The sequence below is a fragment of the Camponotus floridanus genome, unplaced genomic scaffold, assembly GCF_003227725.1.
Source record: "Camponotus floridanus strain SB8 unplaced genomic scaffold, Cflo_v7.5 scaffold141, whole genome shotgun sequence".
NCBI classification, from domain to species: Eukaryota; Metazoa; Arthropoda; class Insecta; order Hymenoptera; family Formicidae; genus Camponotus; species Camponotus floridanus.
The window spans coordinates 31,855-53,828 of NW_020229261.1; the positions used below are offsets into that span (position 1 = coordinate 31,855).

Consider the following 21,974-nt stretch of genomic DNA (forward strand, 5'->3'; position numbering starts at 1 on the left):
GATTGCTCTGGCAACAGCTTCTTCGCTCGATTGAAGAAAGAGAATCAAAGAAGAAGAAGAAGAAGAAGAAGAAGAAGAAGAAGAAGAAGAAGAAGAAGAAGAAGAAAACACGGGGAGTCTAAGACCGTGGCGAAGAGAAGGTGGGGGCCCCACGCTTTTGCTCCGTTCCAGCTCCCGCGCCAAAAGCCAGACCGCCGGGGGTCCGTTTCAGTCTTGTTTCAGTCATCCTCATGTACGCGTAGACGCACCGCGGAGGAGGCGTTCGCCGCAGCTCGTTTACATCCTCTGCCGTCGTCACGCAACCCCCGACGCGCAACGCTAACGATCGCGCTTGTTACATCGGCGCGCGCTGTGATACATATACGGTCAATATATATATATATATATATATATATATATATATATATATATACGGACGCAGGTGAAGCAGGAAATCGACTCGACGGAGGAGGCCGCGTGGCCAGCAAAGCGGAAATAATGCGCGGAAGTCGTGGGACGATCCTCGTCCTGTGCACGATGATGAATTGCCTGGTGAGTCTAAATCGCTTCGTAATGAATCATTCCACGAGAGTGTCCCCTCTTGGATTTTAGCGCGGATCCTTCCTCGTGATATAAACACGAGCGAGCGCCGAAGCGTGGGCGACTTTCCTTTGACATGTGGATACGACTCGCATGACGATATGATGATTTTAATATAGATGTATATCTCGTGTGTAACATGACGCTATAATCTCTTTGCGTGAATCCCATTTCGAGATAATTAATGGGTTATTCAGAGAGAAGGCATAATCGGCATACAATCAGTAAATGTCACGAAGGTCTCAAGGACAAAAAATATAATTATTATATATATGAAACCGATTAAAATACTTATTATATTATTAACATTAGATTTACGAGATCAGATTCACGAGAAAATTACAGAAATTATTACTATTATTTCCTAGCAATTTTTGCTGACTTTTATTAATGGGATAATACGAAATATATACATATATTTAACATTAATAAAAGTCAGCAAAAATTGCTACGAAATAATAGTAATGGTTTCTGTAACTTTATTCGTGAAATCCGTCAAATTAATTCCATAAATCTAGTATTAATATTAATCTCTTATATCAATGGAAACTTATATTACACAAGTGTGTCTTAAATTATCGCACGTAATGTCACGTGCAACATTTTCTTTGAGCCAAAGTTTGAATAAATGAAACGATTAAATTGCAATGTTAAAGAAAGGTCAGTTTTGCTCTTGGAAAAAATTATATTCGGAAGTTTAACTTTACACATTTTTTTAACTACTATCACAGTTCTCAAACCTGTTTCAATATATCCTCCTATTTATTTTCTACGCGACGTATTATTCTCTTTTTGCTGGTGCGTGAAATAATTATTTCCCGTTTACGGTGATCGACAGCTTAAACGAATCATCATTATCATTCTTATACATATTCATTCACGCGTGGGCCGTGTATCGAACCGTTGTAGATTCTTATTAATACACAAGCCACGTAATAAACACACACAGGTGGAAGTCCTTTTCGTGCTACCGGTAGCTTTACCCTTCACCGAGTCAAGGTCATGCCTCTCGGACAGCCTCAAATTAAAATTCTATCAATGTCTATACCGTCGAAGGATAAAATTCTTTTTCTAGGAAGCTCGACTAGAAATGTCGACCGTCAATTGTATAATTTTAGGAGCTTGTCGGCATGAAGTCGCATCTTCCGGCAGAACATTAATTTTATTGGCGTCATCTTTTACGTAAGTAGAATCACGATAATTCTTCCGCCCGACCATCGTCCAGGTCGTTGGACTCTGACTTCATCCAACGGCTGACATCGTCGAGGTGTCATTCGTTGAATATGCGAGTGGCGTTAAAGAGGAATGCATTCCGGACCGGCATAATCCCCCGTTGGATTATCGCGCTTGAACCTCCCTCCTCCGACGAGAAGTAAATATTTTACCTTAAACGCGCGCGGCTAAAAGCAAAACGTAGCGTCGTCTAAATGCTTAAACCCCCTTAACTACCGTCATAAAATATCGCGCGTATTGATGGCCGCGTATGGCGTCATAAAGCCGCGATTATGTCTCGCGTTAAGGTGTCACGCCCTTTTATATATCGCATGCTTTTCCCGCGAGAAATGGACAAATTGAAAAAATCTCCAGGAATTTGTTTCGAACAACTCGATCTTTGATACCTTTTCTATGTAATAATAAAATTATAATCCAAATTTATGACTTTTGGAAAAAGTAGACAATATGCTACATCGTTCATTTTTTATAAATTTTAGATTATGATTTTATTATTATATAGAAAAGATATTATTTTTAGGATCTAAATCTCTTAATTAAAGATTTAAAAGGAAAATTTACATCCATAATTATTTACTAGAAGCTGTTGCCTATCGGAATATCACAGTTTTACTTTGGTGTTTTTTTTTCAAACAAATGGCTTTTAAAAAAGCGAAAAAAATTGAAACATTAGTTTTCAATTAACATATAAATGCAACGAACTTTATGCTTTTCGATCAGGTGCCTCCAATATATTATTTTATATTTCTATTAATGCAACGTGTGCATATGCGATTCATTTGCGATTCGGTGTACCGTGTGGAATATTGAATTAAACATTAGCCGTTCTTTTATTAAATCGTGAGGGACGGAGCAGGAAAGAGAAGCGTTCGTGCGTGACTCGACGAAATTTAACCGATGAAAGAGCACGATCAATTCCGTTTTTCCGCATCGTGAAGAAAAGTTCAAAGGCAATTGCTTCCAACGAGGGTCTATCTTTTCAATTGCGTATTTTTGTTTAAAATGCACCAAATGTATAGCGCCAGTCTTTTGAAGGAAAAACGAAAGAGAAACAAATTTTGAAAAAAAGAGAAAGGTGTGTCTCTGAGAAGCGACAAAAATAGTGACTTTATAAGACTTGAATAATTTTCAGGTATATTACTCTGCACAGTACTATAGAATATTCGAGCAAACAGACGTTAAAAGGTTCTGTGCCTCTCATATCCTAAATAAATAAAACACGTAATGTGTGTGAACAGAACTATCACATACAGATCAGAATGTACTTTGACTTTCCTTCTCGTTTAGAAAAAATTTACAACTGAAATTTTATGCTAATGTTTTTATACCGAAATTAATTACAATTTGATTTATATTATAACACGTTATATTTACTAAAAAATATACTTTTCAAAATTTACATTATTTTAATAAAATTCTGAATTTTATTTAAATAAAATTCAAAATTTTATTAAAATAAAATTCTGTCATAATTGATATCGAAATTAATCATAATCCGATTTAAATTAAATTCTCTATATCTTATATCTTACTAAAGAGCATATAACAACGTATGAATACACATTTTATAACAACATATACATATGACCTTTATCTTGCAATTCAGAATCAAAGATCTCATTGTCAGAAATACAATCGTTTCAATATCGCATTCTCGACTTCTTATTGAACAAAATTATTCTGTGATGCTTCTCCGACCTCGTGCTCATTGAACTCGAGTTTCATTAGTTTCCCGCTCTCACTAACAAGAAGAGATCTATTGTTTTCGTGGACGAGGTCGAGGAAAATAGATCAGCCACGACGACCATGGAGGCCAATTTGCAGGCAAACAGAACCCGCCCCTTCCTCCCATCGCAGGTTTGCATGCGGCTATAGTTGCAATCCTATCTGCAGTGTCGATACAGCTCGTGTCCTTCCTTTTTCCAACATTATGCAGCATATACCTTCGCCTTTCGAGTCTTTCTTGCTGTCGCGGCATCTCCGTTATTGCGAGCGACTTCATTCTACGTTCGAGAGAGAGCGATTTCACGAGATTAATGTCGGATATGCTCGAGGATGTTCGAGAAAATGTCTATGTAGAAAGTGTAAATAAGTAAGATATAGTTTTTTAGAAACTTTGTCCATAAAATTTATCGACAAACATGAAATCAAATCATTTTCTCGAAGGCTATCTCTCTACACCAAGTCTATGTTTTTGACATTAAGAGATTAAAATTTTGTTGAAATGAAAATTATTTCCAATAGAGATTAAATTTGCAAAAAGTTGCACACTTTTACTTGTTTATAATTCGGAAATTGTTCTTAGCCTTTTGTTTTATTTTTGTGACAAAATATATAAGTCAAAAGATCTCTAAAAGATCAATCAAATAACCCTAAGATGAAAAATATGTGATAAGATTTTATTCTGATACAGATCTCGAAATATCCTGTATAAATGGAGAATAATTTTCAGATAAACATGAATTTAATAAGAGAAACATACAGTACGATTTGCATGCGGAAAGTATTGACAGGAATGTGAATGATTAGTACAAGAAGATTAACGTTCGTTTCGAAGAGATTGCAGATGTACGAGCAGCAACTACTAAGAGTATCGCGAGTTGCTCGCTCTCGTAAATTTTTGCGGTTTTTCTTGCTGACGGGTTTTTCCCAAGTGCGCAAGTCTGCTCTTTCCATCACGTCTTTCGTTTTACTCTGCATATAATTCACGTACATATAGGGCGCAATTCCCGTGAGTCGAGAGCAGATGACCGGAAAATGTTCGAGTTTCTGATATACTATGTGAGAATATACATGTATATCTCCTATAGAATAATTATGACCGGTTCGATATTTTTATGGAGAAAATATCGTGACACCTTGTAATAATTAATGCTCAGTAATTACTCTCGCGGCAACGATTCGATTTTTCGACGCGATCTGCGACGAGAGCGCACTAATGACCGCTAAATTGATAGATGCGCGTCACGGAAAATTAACGTTGTCACGGGCCACAGTTATCCGAAATCGATAATCGATACGTTATGTGTAAAAATATCTCACGCTATTCGTTTAGGAAAATATCTGTTACACAGTTCGATAAAAAAAATAATGTTTTTTCCATATCCTGAATAATCCTAGTAATTGATCGATTCTAATTATTTCTCTAACTTTTTATAATCGTAAATTTTTTTAAATACAATCCTATTTTCATCGCATTGCAGTTCTCAGAAATTTAAGATTCAAGTTGCACATTAAAGATTATTCAACATACTACAAATATGGCATAACGCGTTGAAAAAGAATAAAATAAAATTTCTCTAAGAAAAACACATCACATGTATTATAGGAGATATAGCGTAGTAAATTGTTATTTCTTGAAATTGCTTTTTTTACGTAACTTCAATCTCAAGTTTTTTAAAATTATGATACTAGTATGCAGTTGTGAGAAAATCGTATTGAACATTGAGAAATGATTATAAGAATAATGTTATTCTCTTTTGGAAAATTTTTATTTTTAGAACTGTATATTAAAATATTAAAAATAATACATTAAAATCCTCTATTATTCTAAATACTTATAAAATAATATGAGTTATTAATCTGGAAAATTTTGAAATTCAAGTTTAATTCTACTTAAAAAACTTTACTGATTTCTTTAAATTCAACAAATGCAAAAGTGTCAAAAAAATATATTTTACGTTTACTAAATTTTTATTATAATAAGATATCAAGATATGCAGAATCGATGCAGATTTCAATCGGAATAATAAAAAGACATAATAGCGATGTGACGGTTCTTGCACACGAAAGATCGATCTCAAATAGAAAAATTGTGTGGGTGAAAGCTAGGACAAAGCTTTTATTAAATGGAACGATGATAATCAATCGATTCCAATTCCGCGTGCGAAACATCGCGGTCATCGCGACGTTTACATGCGGAATAAAACGTTATCGCGTGCGAAGGCCTCGAATCGTGAAAATTATTTCGCGCGTTGCCGACCGTGAAATCGTCAGCGTGACAGTTTGCAACACGTGCTCATAAATCCTATCACTCGGGACGTACGAGTATGTATATAGTACATTGTACATATCCCTCTCGATACGATGTATCGCGTGCGACGTGTCGCACGTGCAGCTGCGACAGAATTTACAGCGTCGCGTAATGTAACGTAACGTAACCGTGCACAGCGATAACTAACGATATCGCACCAGATTATTTCGCTCGATCCCTCGCTACCTCGCCGTATTCGATCGATTCATAAATTATCGCTCGCGATATACCCCGCGGCTCTTTACGATCGTACGAGATCTCGCCCATCGAGGCTCAAGTGATCGATCTTCTTCCTTGCAAAAAGATATTGCGAAATCGAATTGTGAATGCAGATATCGATCTTATACACGAGTGTTTTTTGATTTCTTTTGAAAAATCGAAACATAATAATTTATGCGATAAGAATAGATTAAGTAAATTTATAAATAAGTACTTATTTGTTTATGTATAGTCATCAACTTTAATTTTAAAAAAGAATTAATACTTTTTTTACTTTTATTTTTACTTTAAAATATTTTAAATTATTAAAATTGTAAAAATATATATATTTTTCTTTTATCGAAAATTGTAAAAATATATATATTTTTCTTTTATCGAAACTTTATAAAAATATTATTATAGATAGATTATATATAACAATTATTTCGCAATTTTTATACACAAAGTACAAAAATATAATAAACTGTTCGATGGAATGATATCAATATTGCATTTTAACTTAGAAGGATATCATCAACTTTTACACTCTTAGAAGGATATCATCAACTTTTACACTCGCTTCCTCTTTGAAGGAAAAAACATCTCTCGTATTTTTTTTCTATTAACGACTTCCTTTATTCGCGTTTTCTTATCAACGCGTTTCTCTCTGATACTTTACACGCGTTTACGATCGTTTTCAAGGAGAAAATTATTCGATATATAATATAGACCACACGCAAAGCAACCACACAAGAGAAAATATACTTCATGTACACGGGATTGTGCTTGTATGTGTGCGTGTGTGCGCATTTGTGTGCATACCGCAACAATGCGATCGCGGAGAAATAAGCAATTGTAACAATCTGCTTCGATGGAGAATATCAAGCGTATCTTGATAGTAGCGATTAATATGAAATATTGCAATTCCTTGTTATTATTATTACATTGTTAATTATATAAGATCATTTGTATGTGATTAACAAAAAACGCGGGCTTAATTGTATGTAATTAAAGGAAGAACACATGCGATAATACCAGCAAAATGAGAACGTTCAACGATTAAGTAATTTTATCACGATTAAATAATTTTAATCGAGATATCTTCCAATAACGCACCTCTTATTTTAGATCTCTCTTCCATTTTAGAAATTTACTTACATGAGACTATGGAAATATACTTCTGCTTCTATGTTTGCTCATCGACGACTGACTACTGTGTTGACACTTACTACTACCTACGTTTTGCTTCTTACCAATACGTGTCTATTGAAAACAAACACAGAAGATATTTAAACCATCTTACACGGATGAAAACATAGGGCGTTCTCCGGCCTGCGACACAGAGGACACAGTGTAACACAGTGAATCATTTCATCCTTGTTTACATTCGGCAACCAACAAGGATGAAGTGATACACTGTGTCCTCTGTGTCGCTAGCTAGAAAACGCCCATCACATTTTGTTCGTTTCATATAAAAACAAACATTACAATTATTCTATTTATTGAAATATCAGTTGAAAAGAAAGAGAAAGAGGAACAGAGAGACAGAGAGAGAGGGAGAGAGAAAGAAAGAGAGAGATGGGAATAATATTAAATTATTTTTGGATAGTTGAACCGATGTTGAAATTTAACATCGGTTTTATAAAATTATTCCGAGTAATAAATGACAATTATAAAATAATTACTATCATTACTAATCATTTTATATCATTGAAAAATTTACATAAAACATATTAATTTAGCGTTATTTAATTCAGAGAGAAAAAGATATTGAAAAAAATAAAAGATATTATATAATACATTTATATTATGTTTTTATATTAAATGTTTTTCTTGATTACATTCTTTTTATTAGACAAATAATAATATCATTGGTCCTGCATAATGCGCTTATAATAACATATGTTAAACGTATTTTAAAATATGAAAATTTAAAATATGAAAATTTTAAAATATAAAAACACAATATAAATGCATTACATAGCATCTTTTAAACACAAATATTTTTCCATGTAGAATATCATTTGTTATTATAATCTTATTGAATATCTAATGGAATATTTAATAAATATCATATATTATATCTATATGCAAGCTGCATGTGGCGATTAAACAGTTTACTCTTCTCACGCTCACTCTCTGTTGAAGGGAATCACGTTCGGAAGGAAGCATACAGACTCAGTTCCCATTTCCTATTGGAGCATCTATGCAATTATATCTGCAATTATAACTGAACTACGATTTAACTATCGTTGCAGGGAGACTCATGAGAAAATTGCAAAATCATTACGGCATCTGTAATACTACGTTTCATAAAAATCGCTTAAACTTATCTTTGCTCTTAAGGAACCGCCTTTTAAAAACCGCCTTTTTCCTAAAAATAAAAATTAAATAATTTCTTCTTCAATTTTAAACTTGAAAGAGAATTAAACTTTTTATTTGAAAAACAAAATAAATAAAACAAATATATTTTTATCTATCTGTACAAAATGAAAGATAATTGCAATTTTACTTTCCACCGTAATTAAAAGTGCGATTAATGTTAAATGCTCGTTTTACGTAATTTTTATCTATCTTGGCTGCTTAGATTATTTCTGGGACATATATACATTTTGCCCAAACGTATATGCTCACGTCCCGTCATCCTTCGAAGCCGATAAAAGCGCGAGCGGAATTTTGCAGGAAAAGCCGACGTCCTCGACGCGCTTCTTCTCGTAGCACGATCGAGCGCGGTTGTTCTATCCAACGTTTAAATTGGCTCGGCTCGTTAGACATAATTAAGAGCCGGCGGGAGGTGATGAATATAAAATTCCATCCTGCCGTCCCTCTGTGAAATTGCAGCGCAGTTTTGCGCGCGCTGGTCTCGTGCGCTGCGTTTCCACGTTGCGTGCAACACCCGATTAAGCTCGCCTCTCCCTCTCGAGAGTGGCGGATTAATTTTCTTTCTGCAATATATTCCGCATATGCGTGACTACGCAAACTGTGTAATGAAGATTTTGCCAGAAAAGAATGAAATGTATATGTGTATTTTGCATTTTTTTAAAGGAATTAATATAGATAACAGACAACATTTCTCGGAGATTAATGAATAATGACACGCACGCACCCTGGGAAAATCAAGCGTGACGCAAACATGTCTTCGCTTCGATTTTTCCTAAAGGCACTTTAAGCATCGTCGATACCGTGAAATGACGTGTCCATTCAAGAAAACTCATCTATTATTCATCAATGTACGAACGTCTGTTCGACGCGAGAATCTGCGGTTCCGCTCGAACGTTTACGGATTATCGTCGCCAAATGTAAGACGTGATTCAGAGTATACACGGTAATTTTGCTTCTCGGCTGCACACGAGACGCATCTCAGAAACGTATATCCCGGTTATGCGCAGACGCGTTCGATCGACCGCTTTATAGTTTGATTAGAAAATAATAAATTCTGTCACATGTAGGGCAAGAAGACGTAAAAGTTTTACTTGCGAAATCGTAATAAATTGAATCGTGATATTTTTGGGAATTTATTATATGATATTTACGTGAAAATTAAATACCCAAGACCGCATATCTGAAAATCTTAATGATAGCAAAAAATTTATCGTCATTTCTTAAAATCGTGCTTATAATCGTTTCTTAAAGAAAAATAGAGAATTTGGTATTTATTACATGTAAACAGATTTGCACGTCTTTATAAATAAAGACGTTTCTCTTAAAGGATTTATTAAAGAAATTCTTAATATTTTTATTAATATATAATAAAATTAAAATTGATCAATATAATTAATGTGATCAACATAATAGAGTAATAAGCTTTAAAATGTATAAATATACATACTATACACATATATGTACATTTCATTGAAAATGTAAATAGATAAAAAAAAACGCATTCACGCAATTTTTCGCTTCATATTTTATTCAGATAATTTATGTACAATTTTCTCTATCTTTTTCAAAGGAATAGCATCTCTACTCCTGGGAAAGCCCAGGAGATATGTTTTCTCTCGTACTTTACGTTTCCACTTGTAAGAAGAGCAGTAAAACGGAAGGAAAGACCAAAGATTCGAGCGAGATCGGTGGAACACAATAGTTTAGAAAAATGCGAGGAGTTAAAGAGCTCTTGGCGCGATTTTTTCTCTTCTTTTAGAACAGGATGCGTATCTTCTGGACGATAAAGTCTCGAATATCTCGATACATCAGCGATAAATCAGTTGTCTCCTCATAAAGGGGGCGATTTCGCGCTTCAACGTTCTCGTGCGCGACATCGCGCGCGTTATTTGTTCAAGTCTCTACCGTTGGTGCGAGATTCGCAGACGATTCTCCTCGAAATAAAATTGAGCGAGCCGAGATGCACAGTGCGCTAACGGTGCATACGCGCGCAACGGATGTCGTGTCACCTTGCGGTGCTTAAAGCGTGCAGCCGCGAATCTGCCGCGAGAGCGATTTCCATTTCCACTTCCACTTCCACACGTTTCTAGTGTCGTGGGTACGACTAGGGTCGACTGGGCGATTTAAGCGATGCGCTACGTTTCTCGCAGCGTCCGTGTATTTCCGCGTTCCCGCAAAAATAAACGTCGTGGAAGAGAGCAGGAAAAGAGAGCACGATCTTTTAATTATGTATCATTAGATGAAAGAGATTATATGTAAATTTTATGAAAATGTGAGAGGGGCAGGATCTTATCTTAATGGAAACTTTTTCAACGATAAGGTAAGATCCAGAAAGTTATGTATAAATTAAATTCATATTCTTAATATAAAAATAGATGAATTTGTTATTTCAAAAATTCTTGATGATTTACTTTATGTAAATTTCCGATCTAATTTCAAAATTAATTTTTTCTTAGAAATATCCGGGTTAAATTCAAATGTCCAGATTAAATTTCGTAATAAATAGATGATAAAATTTTAATCGTCGAGAGAGAAGGATCTAACAATATTTTATATATATATGTTGAAAAGATGCATTAATTTTTATAAGACATTAACGAAATAATCATGTTGCCTCAGCGCACCGGACTCGTGCATATACGCAAAAATGCACAGGCATTGTTTGCAAATCGTGAGAAACCGGGAAACGACTAGGCAGAGAAGAAGAGAGAGAGAGAAAGAGATGGGCAGAAGAGAAAAGCAATGAAACTATGTGCATACTTGTTGGGCATCCACCCAGCAATATACGTTCAGCGTGAAAGAATAGCAATGCACGGAAGCAGCTTCTGGAAGATCACGAGAACTCGCTAGTAAAGCGCGCCCACCTAGTGAAAAAAACCGCGATGCACACGAGGTGTTTCGATTTTGATACCATCAAAATCGAATAACTAATTTATTAGCGTTCTCAAGTGAAACAAATCTGATCGATTAATGATGACTGATTCTGAGAATGATCAACAATTTGATTTTATGAGTTCTGTTTACTAGGGGTACTTGGATTATTAAATTATTCAATGAAATACTTAAGCTGGTATTCATAGTCCGGTCTTACATTTAAGATCATCTTAAGCTCTCATTCCACCAATCAATAGCTGCATTGTAGCTATTTGACTGGTTGAATGAGTTCTTAAGATGATCTTAAATGTAAGACCGGACTATAAATACCGGCCTAAGCGTTTGATTGATTAATCAAAAGAAAAGGACAAAGAATTTTGTATTTTAAAGCCAAAATAGCATCGATATATTTTACGAGATATAATTATTATATCATTAATATATTATGTATTAATCAAATTCAAAACTAATCTTCGATCGAACATATGCAAATTGAATTTAATTGCTCTCAGATTAAACTTCACTCGTTTTATAAATTACGAATAATCGAGAAAATGAAAAAGCACAAGTTCATTAACTTGATAATTAAATATTCAAATTATGCATGTGAGATTAATCGATCGATTAAAAGAGAGAATAATGATATATCGTATAAAAAATTAAGTTTATTAATCTCAATATATCATGAGATGCATCAAGGTGTGTAAAGTTTATTGAAGAGAAAATTTTGGTTTTTATAAAAATATTATCTTTTCAATTCGCGAAAATATGCATTTGAGAAATCTATGAAGCATATATAATTTGAATTGGACAATATTGCAAATAAAAATTTGTAAAAAAAGTATATAAATCTTCCTATGAAATATAATACATCGTTATGCTTTGAAAATGTATTCTAATGACGAGAAAAATATTGAAATCGTCGTACTATTAATCGCAATCGATCATTGTACTATCTGATAATTTCTGAAGTTATTATATGATGACATTGTTAGATAGATTCGAAACGTATCATTCATCAACTTAATGCTGTGCTAAATAATTGATTTGAACATTCTATGGCAGCTTGACGTATTTGTGACATTTGAAAAAGTAGTATAAATACATATCCTCTTGAGTATTTATTAAGCATTCCTGAAGAAAAACATGTAATATAGCTTAGAATCGTAGCTATAACAGTAATCAAGCTAAGTATAAGGAATAAACTGTTGAAATTAAAATTCAAATTTATTCTCTTTTTTCGTAAAAAAGAAATTAAGGCTATGAAATTCAAGAATTAAGAAAAGAAATTTTTAATTAGGATCTTAGAATTAAAAAAAATGAATTTATTATCAAATTATTTTTTTGTATTATATAATTATTATTATATTAGATCTTTTCTCCCTTAAAATATATATACATGTATTATTATATATGTATATTTTTAATTTATTTAATTTTTATAGTGTTTTAAATTGTATAGTATTAAAAAATTTGCAAACCTGTAATACTCACTAAACTAAATAGAAAATGCTCAACAATTTATTATTTATTATTATTAGTTTTTTTTAATCAATAGCGATTTTCTATATTTAGATAAATAAATTACTTATTTACGTCTGTCCGTCGTCTTTAAGAATTCTAGTTACGCTACTGTCTAAAGAACTTGTGAAACTAGGTCATCCGAAGGCACAATTCATTCTCGATTTTCTTGTAGAGACTGACCTCATCCTCGCCCACTTCGACAAGTGTGCGACTTGGCGATGAATGCAACCGAAATCGGGACTGCGAAGCTGGCATCCCTAATAGCGAATGCCACTTAGGTTATTGCCAGTGTCAGCCCTTCTTGGCCGGCTACAATGGCACTCAATGTCTCGAATGTAAGTCCCGCTAAAGTATCCTCTTATCTTCTTCAACCATATAGCTCATTCTTACTGAAATAGATGCTCTTAAGACGTTCGCTTTTATGTCTGTTCTTGCAGGAAATATCAAAGTAAAAATAAAAAATTAAAAACTGGGATTGTGTGATGAATTCATACATGACTTGAACAGTTATTTGAAATGTATATAATGTGAAGCTAAAATCTAGCTAAAAAAAATTATCTTTGAAAACAGATCTTTTATTAATTTTGTTATTGTTTTTAATAAAAAAGAAAAATCATCATTATGCTATAGATAAAAGATTAAAGACTTGTTTAAATCTCTCTTTTAATTTTACAGCAACTCTATTGGGTTATGATTGCCTCGTGAAGGAACAATGTTCTCTGAAAGTGGCGAACAGTGACTGCCTCGAGGGCGTATGCAGATGTGAAGAGGGACACTTGCAGTTTCACAGTCACACTTGTCTGGGACGTAAGTGTATTTTACAATAATTAACACCTTGTAAAACTTATAACATACTTATAATTTATTATTCTAAAATAAGATTATACGATTATAAAAGTAAAAAGTTTGATTACGTATCACAAAATTATATAAAATGAAATCAATTAAAACGCGTATGCGCGCTTTTTTTTATGCGTCACATTTTTTTACCTTATTTTATTTATAAAAATATATTGATTAAATTAAATGCGTAAAAAATGTTATTATTTTATTCGTGATATGGAGAAATTTTAATCAAATTATGACCGATTTATTTCTGTAGATAACAAACTTAAAATCGTAAATTAAAATTGCAAATAAAAATCGACTTAATCATGACGATTGATAGCGAAGCAATGACATCATATTGTACTAAATACACTATATTAATACACCGCAATGCGGATACGATGGGTACCCATAAGCTAGTCGCTTGAGTTCCTCGAGGTTACCGCTGGAAGCTATCTTGGCATGACATTAAGGGGATCATTAGCGACGTGGAGCAACGCACATCGGTGAAAGGATCGATGATGAATAACCAGACGAAGCGTAGTTATAATATCACACGAAGAAAATTCTCATTTATACAGTCTTATTCTTCTCGGCTCATCGAACGCGCATATGTTATGATAGTTTGTCATGGAAATGATATCCTGAAAAAAATATATTCTTCTGCTGTCATTTAATTTATCGAGAATCATTTTCGATCATCGGCAACTGTTATTGTGCCGTTCCGATATCTGTGACTTCTTACACTAACAATCTTTATTATTATATATGCGAAAATATGTGGGAGAGGGAAGAGAAATTTTACGCGTAAATTACAACGTTTATAATTCAAATAATGATTTACATTATTTTATCTAGTTGTTCTTGTTTTTTTTGTAATAAGAAAAAATTACAAAATAATTATAAAACAGAAGAACAAAAATTACTAGGGTTGAAAACATTTCAAAGATTACGAGAATTACAAAAGAAATGATGGAAATTATGAAAAAATTATAATAATTAAGAAAAAAATGCAAACTATTTCTGATTAATATCTCTTATATACTTGTTAATCGAAACTACAATTTGTTATAACTTGAGAATTACGAATGTGGCTTGATTATATCCCATCTATCAAGAGGTAAAAAGTTTTATTGCTTCGGGGGAAGTTTGATAAACAGATGTGAAATTGACTCGCGATGTGTGTAAATGTTTCGTGAATCGAGAGACTAATTCAATTTGCAGCGGCAAAACTCGGCGAGATATGTTACGAGCACGCTCACTGTCGTCTCTGGGACCCCGAGTCGCATTGTGATTTTCTCATTCCGGATTTATTCGGTCGCTGCCAATGTACCGCGCCGATGCGCCGCGAAGGTGACGTATGTCGACCCGATAGTCTCGTGAGACCCGCGCTGCTTCCGGAACACCTGCCTCTTCCCCAGGAATCGATAATAGAGGACATCACCGAGAACGAGCATGATAAGGAAACTAGCACCGAAGCACAAAAAGGCGAGACTCAAGGAGAACATGATACAGGTATATATGTCTTCCAATTGAAATTCGATATCACTGAAATTCACTTAAATTAATATAAAAGTAGTTTTATGAATTCCTATGTTAATATGTATATGCAGATAATTATATAAATTAATATCTACAAATGCACAAGAAAATAAAGATAGAGATTTTTTCTCATGTTTGGGAGTCTTCTGTCCAAAAGTCGTTTTTTCATTAGACTGAATTTCACAAATTATGTGTTGGCAATAGCACATTATTTTAAATGTAAATTATTGAAATAAATTATTTCGTTTAAGTAAAATAAATTTTAAAATATTATTTCAAAATTTATTTTTCACAAAAATAATATAAGAGTACAATATGTAATTAACATTTTGCTTTTCCAAATAAATTAATATATTAATTATATTTTATATAACATTGTTTAATTACATGAAATACAAATATAAAATTATAAATATTTTATTTTATATAATTAGTTAATAAATCTCTCTCTAAGTAATACTTTTGTCAGGAGATTTATTCCTAGCACAAAAAAACACTCTATCACTACCTTTTTAAGAAAAAAAGCACTACGAGACTGTCGCAGAATTGGAACTGCGTCCTAAACTTCGTACTCTGTCGAGTGCGCAAACTTGTACCTGGTAACGAGCAAACATTTGGTACCTGACTTCTCCATAAGCCACTTAGCATTCCCGTAGAGTAATCCTCGAGCGTTGTATGGGAATTGTATCAGGCTGTATCATCGCTTCCCCCTCGCTTTTCCCCTTCCCTGTTTCACGCGTCTTTTATCCGGTAATCAGCTTTTCCGTGTGCACACGGTCGCAACGGGAATTTGCGGAGACCGTGTGCGATTTCCAGCCCGAATGCACTCGAGCGGATTAACGAGATGAGGCGATTCGCGCATTCTTAATTAGCGCGATCATTAGCGAAACACGAATGGCACTTCCCTGCGAACGTGAATATACAAAGAAAACTTGGTGCTTTGCTTGGAGTCTACACCGAATACGAATTGTACGATACAATCAAAGTGTTATTACCCCCCCTCCCCCTATTATCGCTTTTAAGGATTCTCTCATTCCAGCCTAAAATGCGTTAATTAGATAAAGACAATAAGCAATTGTTATGCATTAATCTCTAGATGAGATTCTTCGATATTGTCTCTGAACAGGCGTTCAAATATCCTGGCTGAAAAACGCATCGATGCTTCTATCAACGGAAGCTCCCAATCAATTGATACCGGTAAACCTGGTGACTAGGCCATCATTCAATATGAGACCCGGAACCAACGATCGTTTCGGACCGAATGAGCTCCCCGATGACGACGATAGCATCATCATCGAGGCAGAAGTCACCGAGTCCACTTATGTCACAACGTCCTCGACGTCTGGTAAGAAATAAGAGAGATTTTAACATTCTTATATTTTGAAACGTAACTTTTTTCGCGACAAATACCACAAGTTAACGCACACCAAGATGAGAATATTAAAAATTGACGGATCAAAGTGCTCGCGTTCTCCATCTGTGATACCGTAATTCGATCTAATTCCCGCTCAACCCCCGTCGCCTTCCAGCACCAATAAAGACGGATCGTCACGAGAGCACGATAATGACGGCCGTCAGCCTGGGATTGTCGTGCATCGCCGATCTCGAGTGCCGTATGGCCGATCCGATGTCGCGTTGCATCGGCGGCGTGTGCGACTGCACTTTTCCGACGAACAGCAGTTGCAACGCCCGTCGAACCGGCTGCGCGCCGGGCACGTTCCAGTGCCGATCGTCCGGCAGCTGCATCAGCTGGTTCTTCGTCTGCGACGGCCACGAGGATTGCGCCGACGGTTCCGACGAGGAATGCACCGGCCACCGCTGTCCGGTGCAGGCGTTCAGATGCAACGACAGCAACGTCTGTCTATCGAGGGCCGTGCTGTGCGACGGCAATCGCGATTGTCCTCGCGGCGAGGACGAAATCGGCTGCAACAATCGGCGAAGTCGGTATCCTCGCATTTGTCTTTGAAGAAATTTTTCTAATTTTACTCTATTGAAGTTTAATATTTTTTGTAAATATTGAATAATTTCAAGAGAGATGATCATTTTTTTAAAATCACAGAAAATGAAACACGAGCTTATTTGGGAATTTTTTTTTAAATCATAGAAAATGGAAATAAAAACCTTATTTCTATGTCATTTTTTTCAACATTTTTAAAATTAAAATTATAAATTTGCACAAGTGCTAAATTATTTAAAAAAGTAAAAAAAAATTATTATTTGTTATCAAATTAATCGCTATTCTATTATAAAGCTCTCGAAATTGAATATTTTTTGATATTTTCTTGAATATTGTTTTCTATTTTCAATATAGAAAATTATAATTTTTATTATATATAACTTATTTATTTAGAAATAAATAATTTAAGAAATATATCTTTTTTAAAAAAATTAAGTCCATCTATCCTTATCATAAAATTGGTTCAACTTTTGCATTCTCTCTTAATAAAGTTACTATGATCATTGCGATTATAATTATTATCGTATTCTTTTCCAAAAGGAATGAACAATTTTATACATTGATGCTTTAATTTCTGCTTTAATTTATACTCGAAATTTTTCCGATCCATGTTCGCAGAATGTCCCGAAGGTTCGTTTAGATGCAACAATGGTCAGTGCCTACCGGCGTACGAATTCTGTAACGCGGTGGTGTCCTGTAGGGACGGCAGCGACGAGCCCAGAGGTGCCTGCAGGACGCGAGATCGCTGGATTAGCGCGAGATTTTGCCCGTTCAGATGTGACAATGGTAGGTGTCGTTCCGACGCGATAACCTGCAGCGGCCGGGACGGATGCGGCGATGGTTCCGACGAGAAACACTGCAGCGTCTGCAGTAAGTAATCTCGACGTGAAAAATTAATGACATATAAAAAAATCACTCCAACTATAGGCGCCGCGTCTTCAAAAAATTATTTCTCATTGAAAAAACGTGGTAAAATCTCAAATGGAATATCATACATATTTATATAATCATCGACTTCTTTCCTCTCGATGTTTCCTATTTATAGCTGTTTTTCCGTCTAGTCTTTAATTTGCATTCGAGAGGCACGCTAGTAATCAGTTGGGAAAAATCACATATATTAAAGTTAATAGCCATTTATATAAGGATATTTCTCTTGGAAAGAACGTGAGAGGTATCTTTTTTCCGCGTTGTCGAATAAATAAAGCGTTGTTTGTACAAACGTTAGTTTATTTCTCTCCAAGATTTTTATTATTGGCAATTACCGTCCTGTCCATGTTGAAATTTTCAATGTACATACAACAAGGAGTAATCGTTTGCGATTCGATGCATCGAGCCGTCATGATCCGCGTGCTCCTTTGTTTCCTAGAACGCAAGACGGGGTTACGCTCGCGTGTAATTAGAGCAGGATGCATCGATTACGTTGCTATCTTCCGTAATAATCTCTTTCACGCGCATCCGGAAGAATGTACAGTGAGAAATTATATAAATGAATTAATCATAAACGAGAGCGTGCATATATCCCGAGACGGAAACAATTCGCGCGATTCGGAGGCACGGCCTCGTGGCGGGTTGTTTCACGCGACCGAGATAGGGGATGACCGTGCATTCTTGCGAACAATAGACGAAAGAATAGCGGAAAAAAGTGGAACGTTCGCAGAAAAAAGAAAGGAGACCAAAATGTGGGACGTTGCTTTCTTTCCGCTCTGTAAATAAGAAAAATAACTTCTTTTGTATCTTTATGAGCGAAAATGTTTCTTCTCAAAAGAACATAGTTATAATATATGAAATGTAAAATATTATTGTTCAAATCGATTCTAAAATTAGAGCAAAGATGAGTTAATTAGAGAGATGTGTTATATCTAAAACAGTAATATCCGCTCCATAGAATTTTTATTAAATTTGAAGTCTTATTAAATTTGAAGAATCTGGAGATGTTATTAAAAGCGCAATATTGATTTCAAAAATCTAATCCTCTTAGATTGAAGAATTTAAGTCAACATTGAGTGCTATTATTTAACAGATTTATTAGCACTATAAACATATTATATCAGAATATATGTGAAATTAGATAATGAAATTCTTTAAATTGTATTAATTTATCATTAGTTAAATTGTATTAATTTATCATTAGATTTTCAGTTTATTTCCTCGTAAATTCATCAAACTCGCGAGACAAATGATAATCTATTCTTTTTCGCAACTTATCATTCTCAGCGTAGGCACGATGTTCTACATTATTGTTTGCGATAAGACATTGATTATCAAGCTGGCATATTGCAGGATGCAGCGGAAGGATTTAATCTCGACCGGTCGGCCGATTTCTTCATCATTTCGCGTCGCATCGTCGGATAAGGAGAAGAAAAAGAGAGGGAGAGGAGAGCAAGTTACCACCTGGCTCGCGTCCATGGTTTCGCGAAACAAGTTGTGCTCGAATAGAAAGGCACAGAAAGTAAGTGTGACCAAAGATCGTTAAGCCGTATCGCGGTGCAATTTAAGCTTTCGATCGCTCCGCGGTTTCGAGACTGAAACACCGTTTTTACTCGGGCCGGCTACTCACCGACACGAACAAGGAGAGAGACAGAGAAGGAACCTATCGTCGCATCTTCTGCGATCTCGCTCGTTAAATCGAACCGGTCCAGTGACTGATGCCGAGTCGCGAGTAGCGAGTCGCGTACTCGGGAGAAATGATTGCGCTCGTGTAATAATGGAACTTAATCGCGTATAATGATACCATAAGAGACGGGGATAATTTGCGCCGAGGGATAGTCCTGGTTGCCCCGTGATGAGCACAGCATTCAGGACTGATCTTCTCAGTGTTTGAATTCGAGGCAAAGTACTGTGTCCGAGGTCTCTATTTTAACGGATAAAATTAATTGTCATAATCAAAGATTTAGATAAAAGATGTTAATTTATATTATTGAATTATTATATTATTCACGTTGTTGTTGGACACGTGTGCTGGTTTGCACAGAGTGTGATGTAAGACAAGCGTGAAATGTACGATTGCTGGGTATATTTCTAATAAAAGAGAATGGAAATATCAATATTAGTTTTGAATCTACGCTCATGCACCATGTTTGTAGCACGGAAGACGCAACATCACAAGTAAAATTTTATTAAAGAGTACCATATATGTATCGACACTGTATATTAGTATTAATTCAGTTCTCAACTTCTCTGTAAAACTTATCGCATATATTCAAATTTAATATTATCGACAAAATGGACGAGAGTGATAATGTCTTCCGTTGAATTTCAATGACGCACCTATTTATTAACCCCTAACCTCCTACGATTAAGTTCGACGGCGTGTGTCACTCAACAGCAAGGTCGAGCCATTTAACGGTTCGGCCGAGCGCTCAAAGTTGTATCAATCGCACACATTTCTTCTAATATTTTTAAGAAAATATATTTGAACGTGCGAATGTGGCAAGAATAACACATAACTGAGACAGAAAGACATTGGCGACAATTAATCATGAGTCTGATCCGTAGTTCTTATGTTTGGTCCGATTTCTTTACCACGACTCTCTACACGATATTGTAGGCGAAGGGGTTAAAGTAGCTATCAAAAGTCGTTTGGAGACAAGAGTAGATATCTTATAAACATTAAAAGTGTACAGATATTATAAAATTAACGAGATGTAATAAAATATGTAACAAAATATGAACAAATATTTTTGTACAATTTTGTATGACTATCAATTAGTTTTTTATCTGACGTTTTGTGTCCGATATATATCTAATTTATAATCTATATCTAGAAACATCAAATAAAAAAATGTAATTTAATAAATTTTAATAAAGTCTTAAATTATCTATATTATTATATTTTTATCTGCGTAATAAGAAACCACCTTCTCATCTGTAATTTTGTGCCGCTTGTTTTTTCTGGAATATGATAGTATATAATAGTATATAATAGTATATAAGATAGTATATAATAGTAAAGTAGCTGACTCGATATAATATATTTAAACGGACAAATACGTCACACAAATATGTTACATAACGAATGTATTTTGCAATATGTCATAAGTATAAATACCGCGTCTTGTTAGCGAATTATCGACGATATGCGATGCAAATCTTATTATCATCGACCTTGTGAGAGATTTATATTATAAATTATCCTATCTCTCAATAACGTCATATAAACTTTAGTACATCAAACTTCTTAAATTTCTCAATAATTGTAATATAATATAATCGAGCATATATTTTAGAAATTGAAATTATATTTATTATAAAAAGATTATACGTAAAAGGATGATAAAAGGATTATATATAAAAATGTGATTATTTTTTCTCCTAAATTAAAAAAAAATTTTATTGAATTGTGTAATAGATAAAGTAAAAAAATTTCTCTATATAATAGCAATAAATTATTATCGACATTTTTAAAGATTATTTATATTTTATTGATTATAAAGAGAGATAAATTTTGCTTTACTGGTTCACCAATTTTTGAAAAAAAAACGCATAAAAATTTATTGGACCGAATTATTGTACTAACAGTATAATATATCGGAGACTATATATTCGGGAGAATTATGGAGGTATATTTTAGGCGGGCGAAAGTAAAGGAACAAAAATTCCACAGTGCACCTCGTGCACCTCTACGCAATCCAATGTTTCCGCGGTATGGCATGCTTTGGTCCCGGGCAATTCCGCGACTGCGTGCCTGGCTTCGTCGGTGCTCGTCGATAACTGTCCGTACGATATATCCCAGAACAACGTGCACGTGCCGCAGCATCAGGTACCTCGTCCAAAAAGCGAACTCTAAACTCTAGAGAGAACGTGACACTGAGATTGAATAAATTC

General features: G+C 34.6%; 1 protein-coding gene across 2 annotated transcripts; it reads left to right on the top strand.

The window, feature by feature from the left end:
• Window positions 1–218: 218 nt before the first annotated feature.
• On the top strand, window positions 219–20,897 carry LOC105250966. Of its 2 annotated transcripts, XM_025406398.1 has the most exons (9): window positions 219–365; window positions 422–531; window positions 12,996–13,158; window positions 13,499–13,630; window positions 14,876–15,166; window positions 16,320–16,538; window positions 16,723–17,133; window positions 17,769–18,020; window positions 19,431–20,896. In XM_025406398.1, the coding sequence occupies exons 2-9, from the start codon at window positions 478–480 to the stop codon at window positions 19,448–19,450; spliced, it is 1,542 nt and encodes a 513-aa protein (XP_025262183.1). In that variant the 5' UTR covers window positions 219–365; window positions 422–477; the 3' UTR covers window positions 19,451–20,896. The 2 variants fall into 2 exon arrangements, with proteins under 2 accessions (XP_025262183.1, XP_025262184.1); XM_025406399.1 differs by lacking the exon at window positions 219–365 and having other exon boundaries at window positions 463–531; window positions 19,431–20,897.
• The last annotated feature ends 1,077 nt before the right edge of the window (window positions 20,898–21,974 follow it).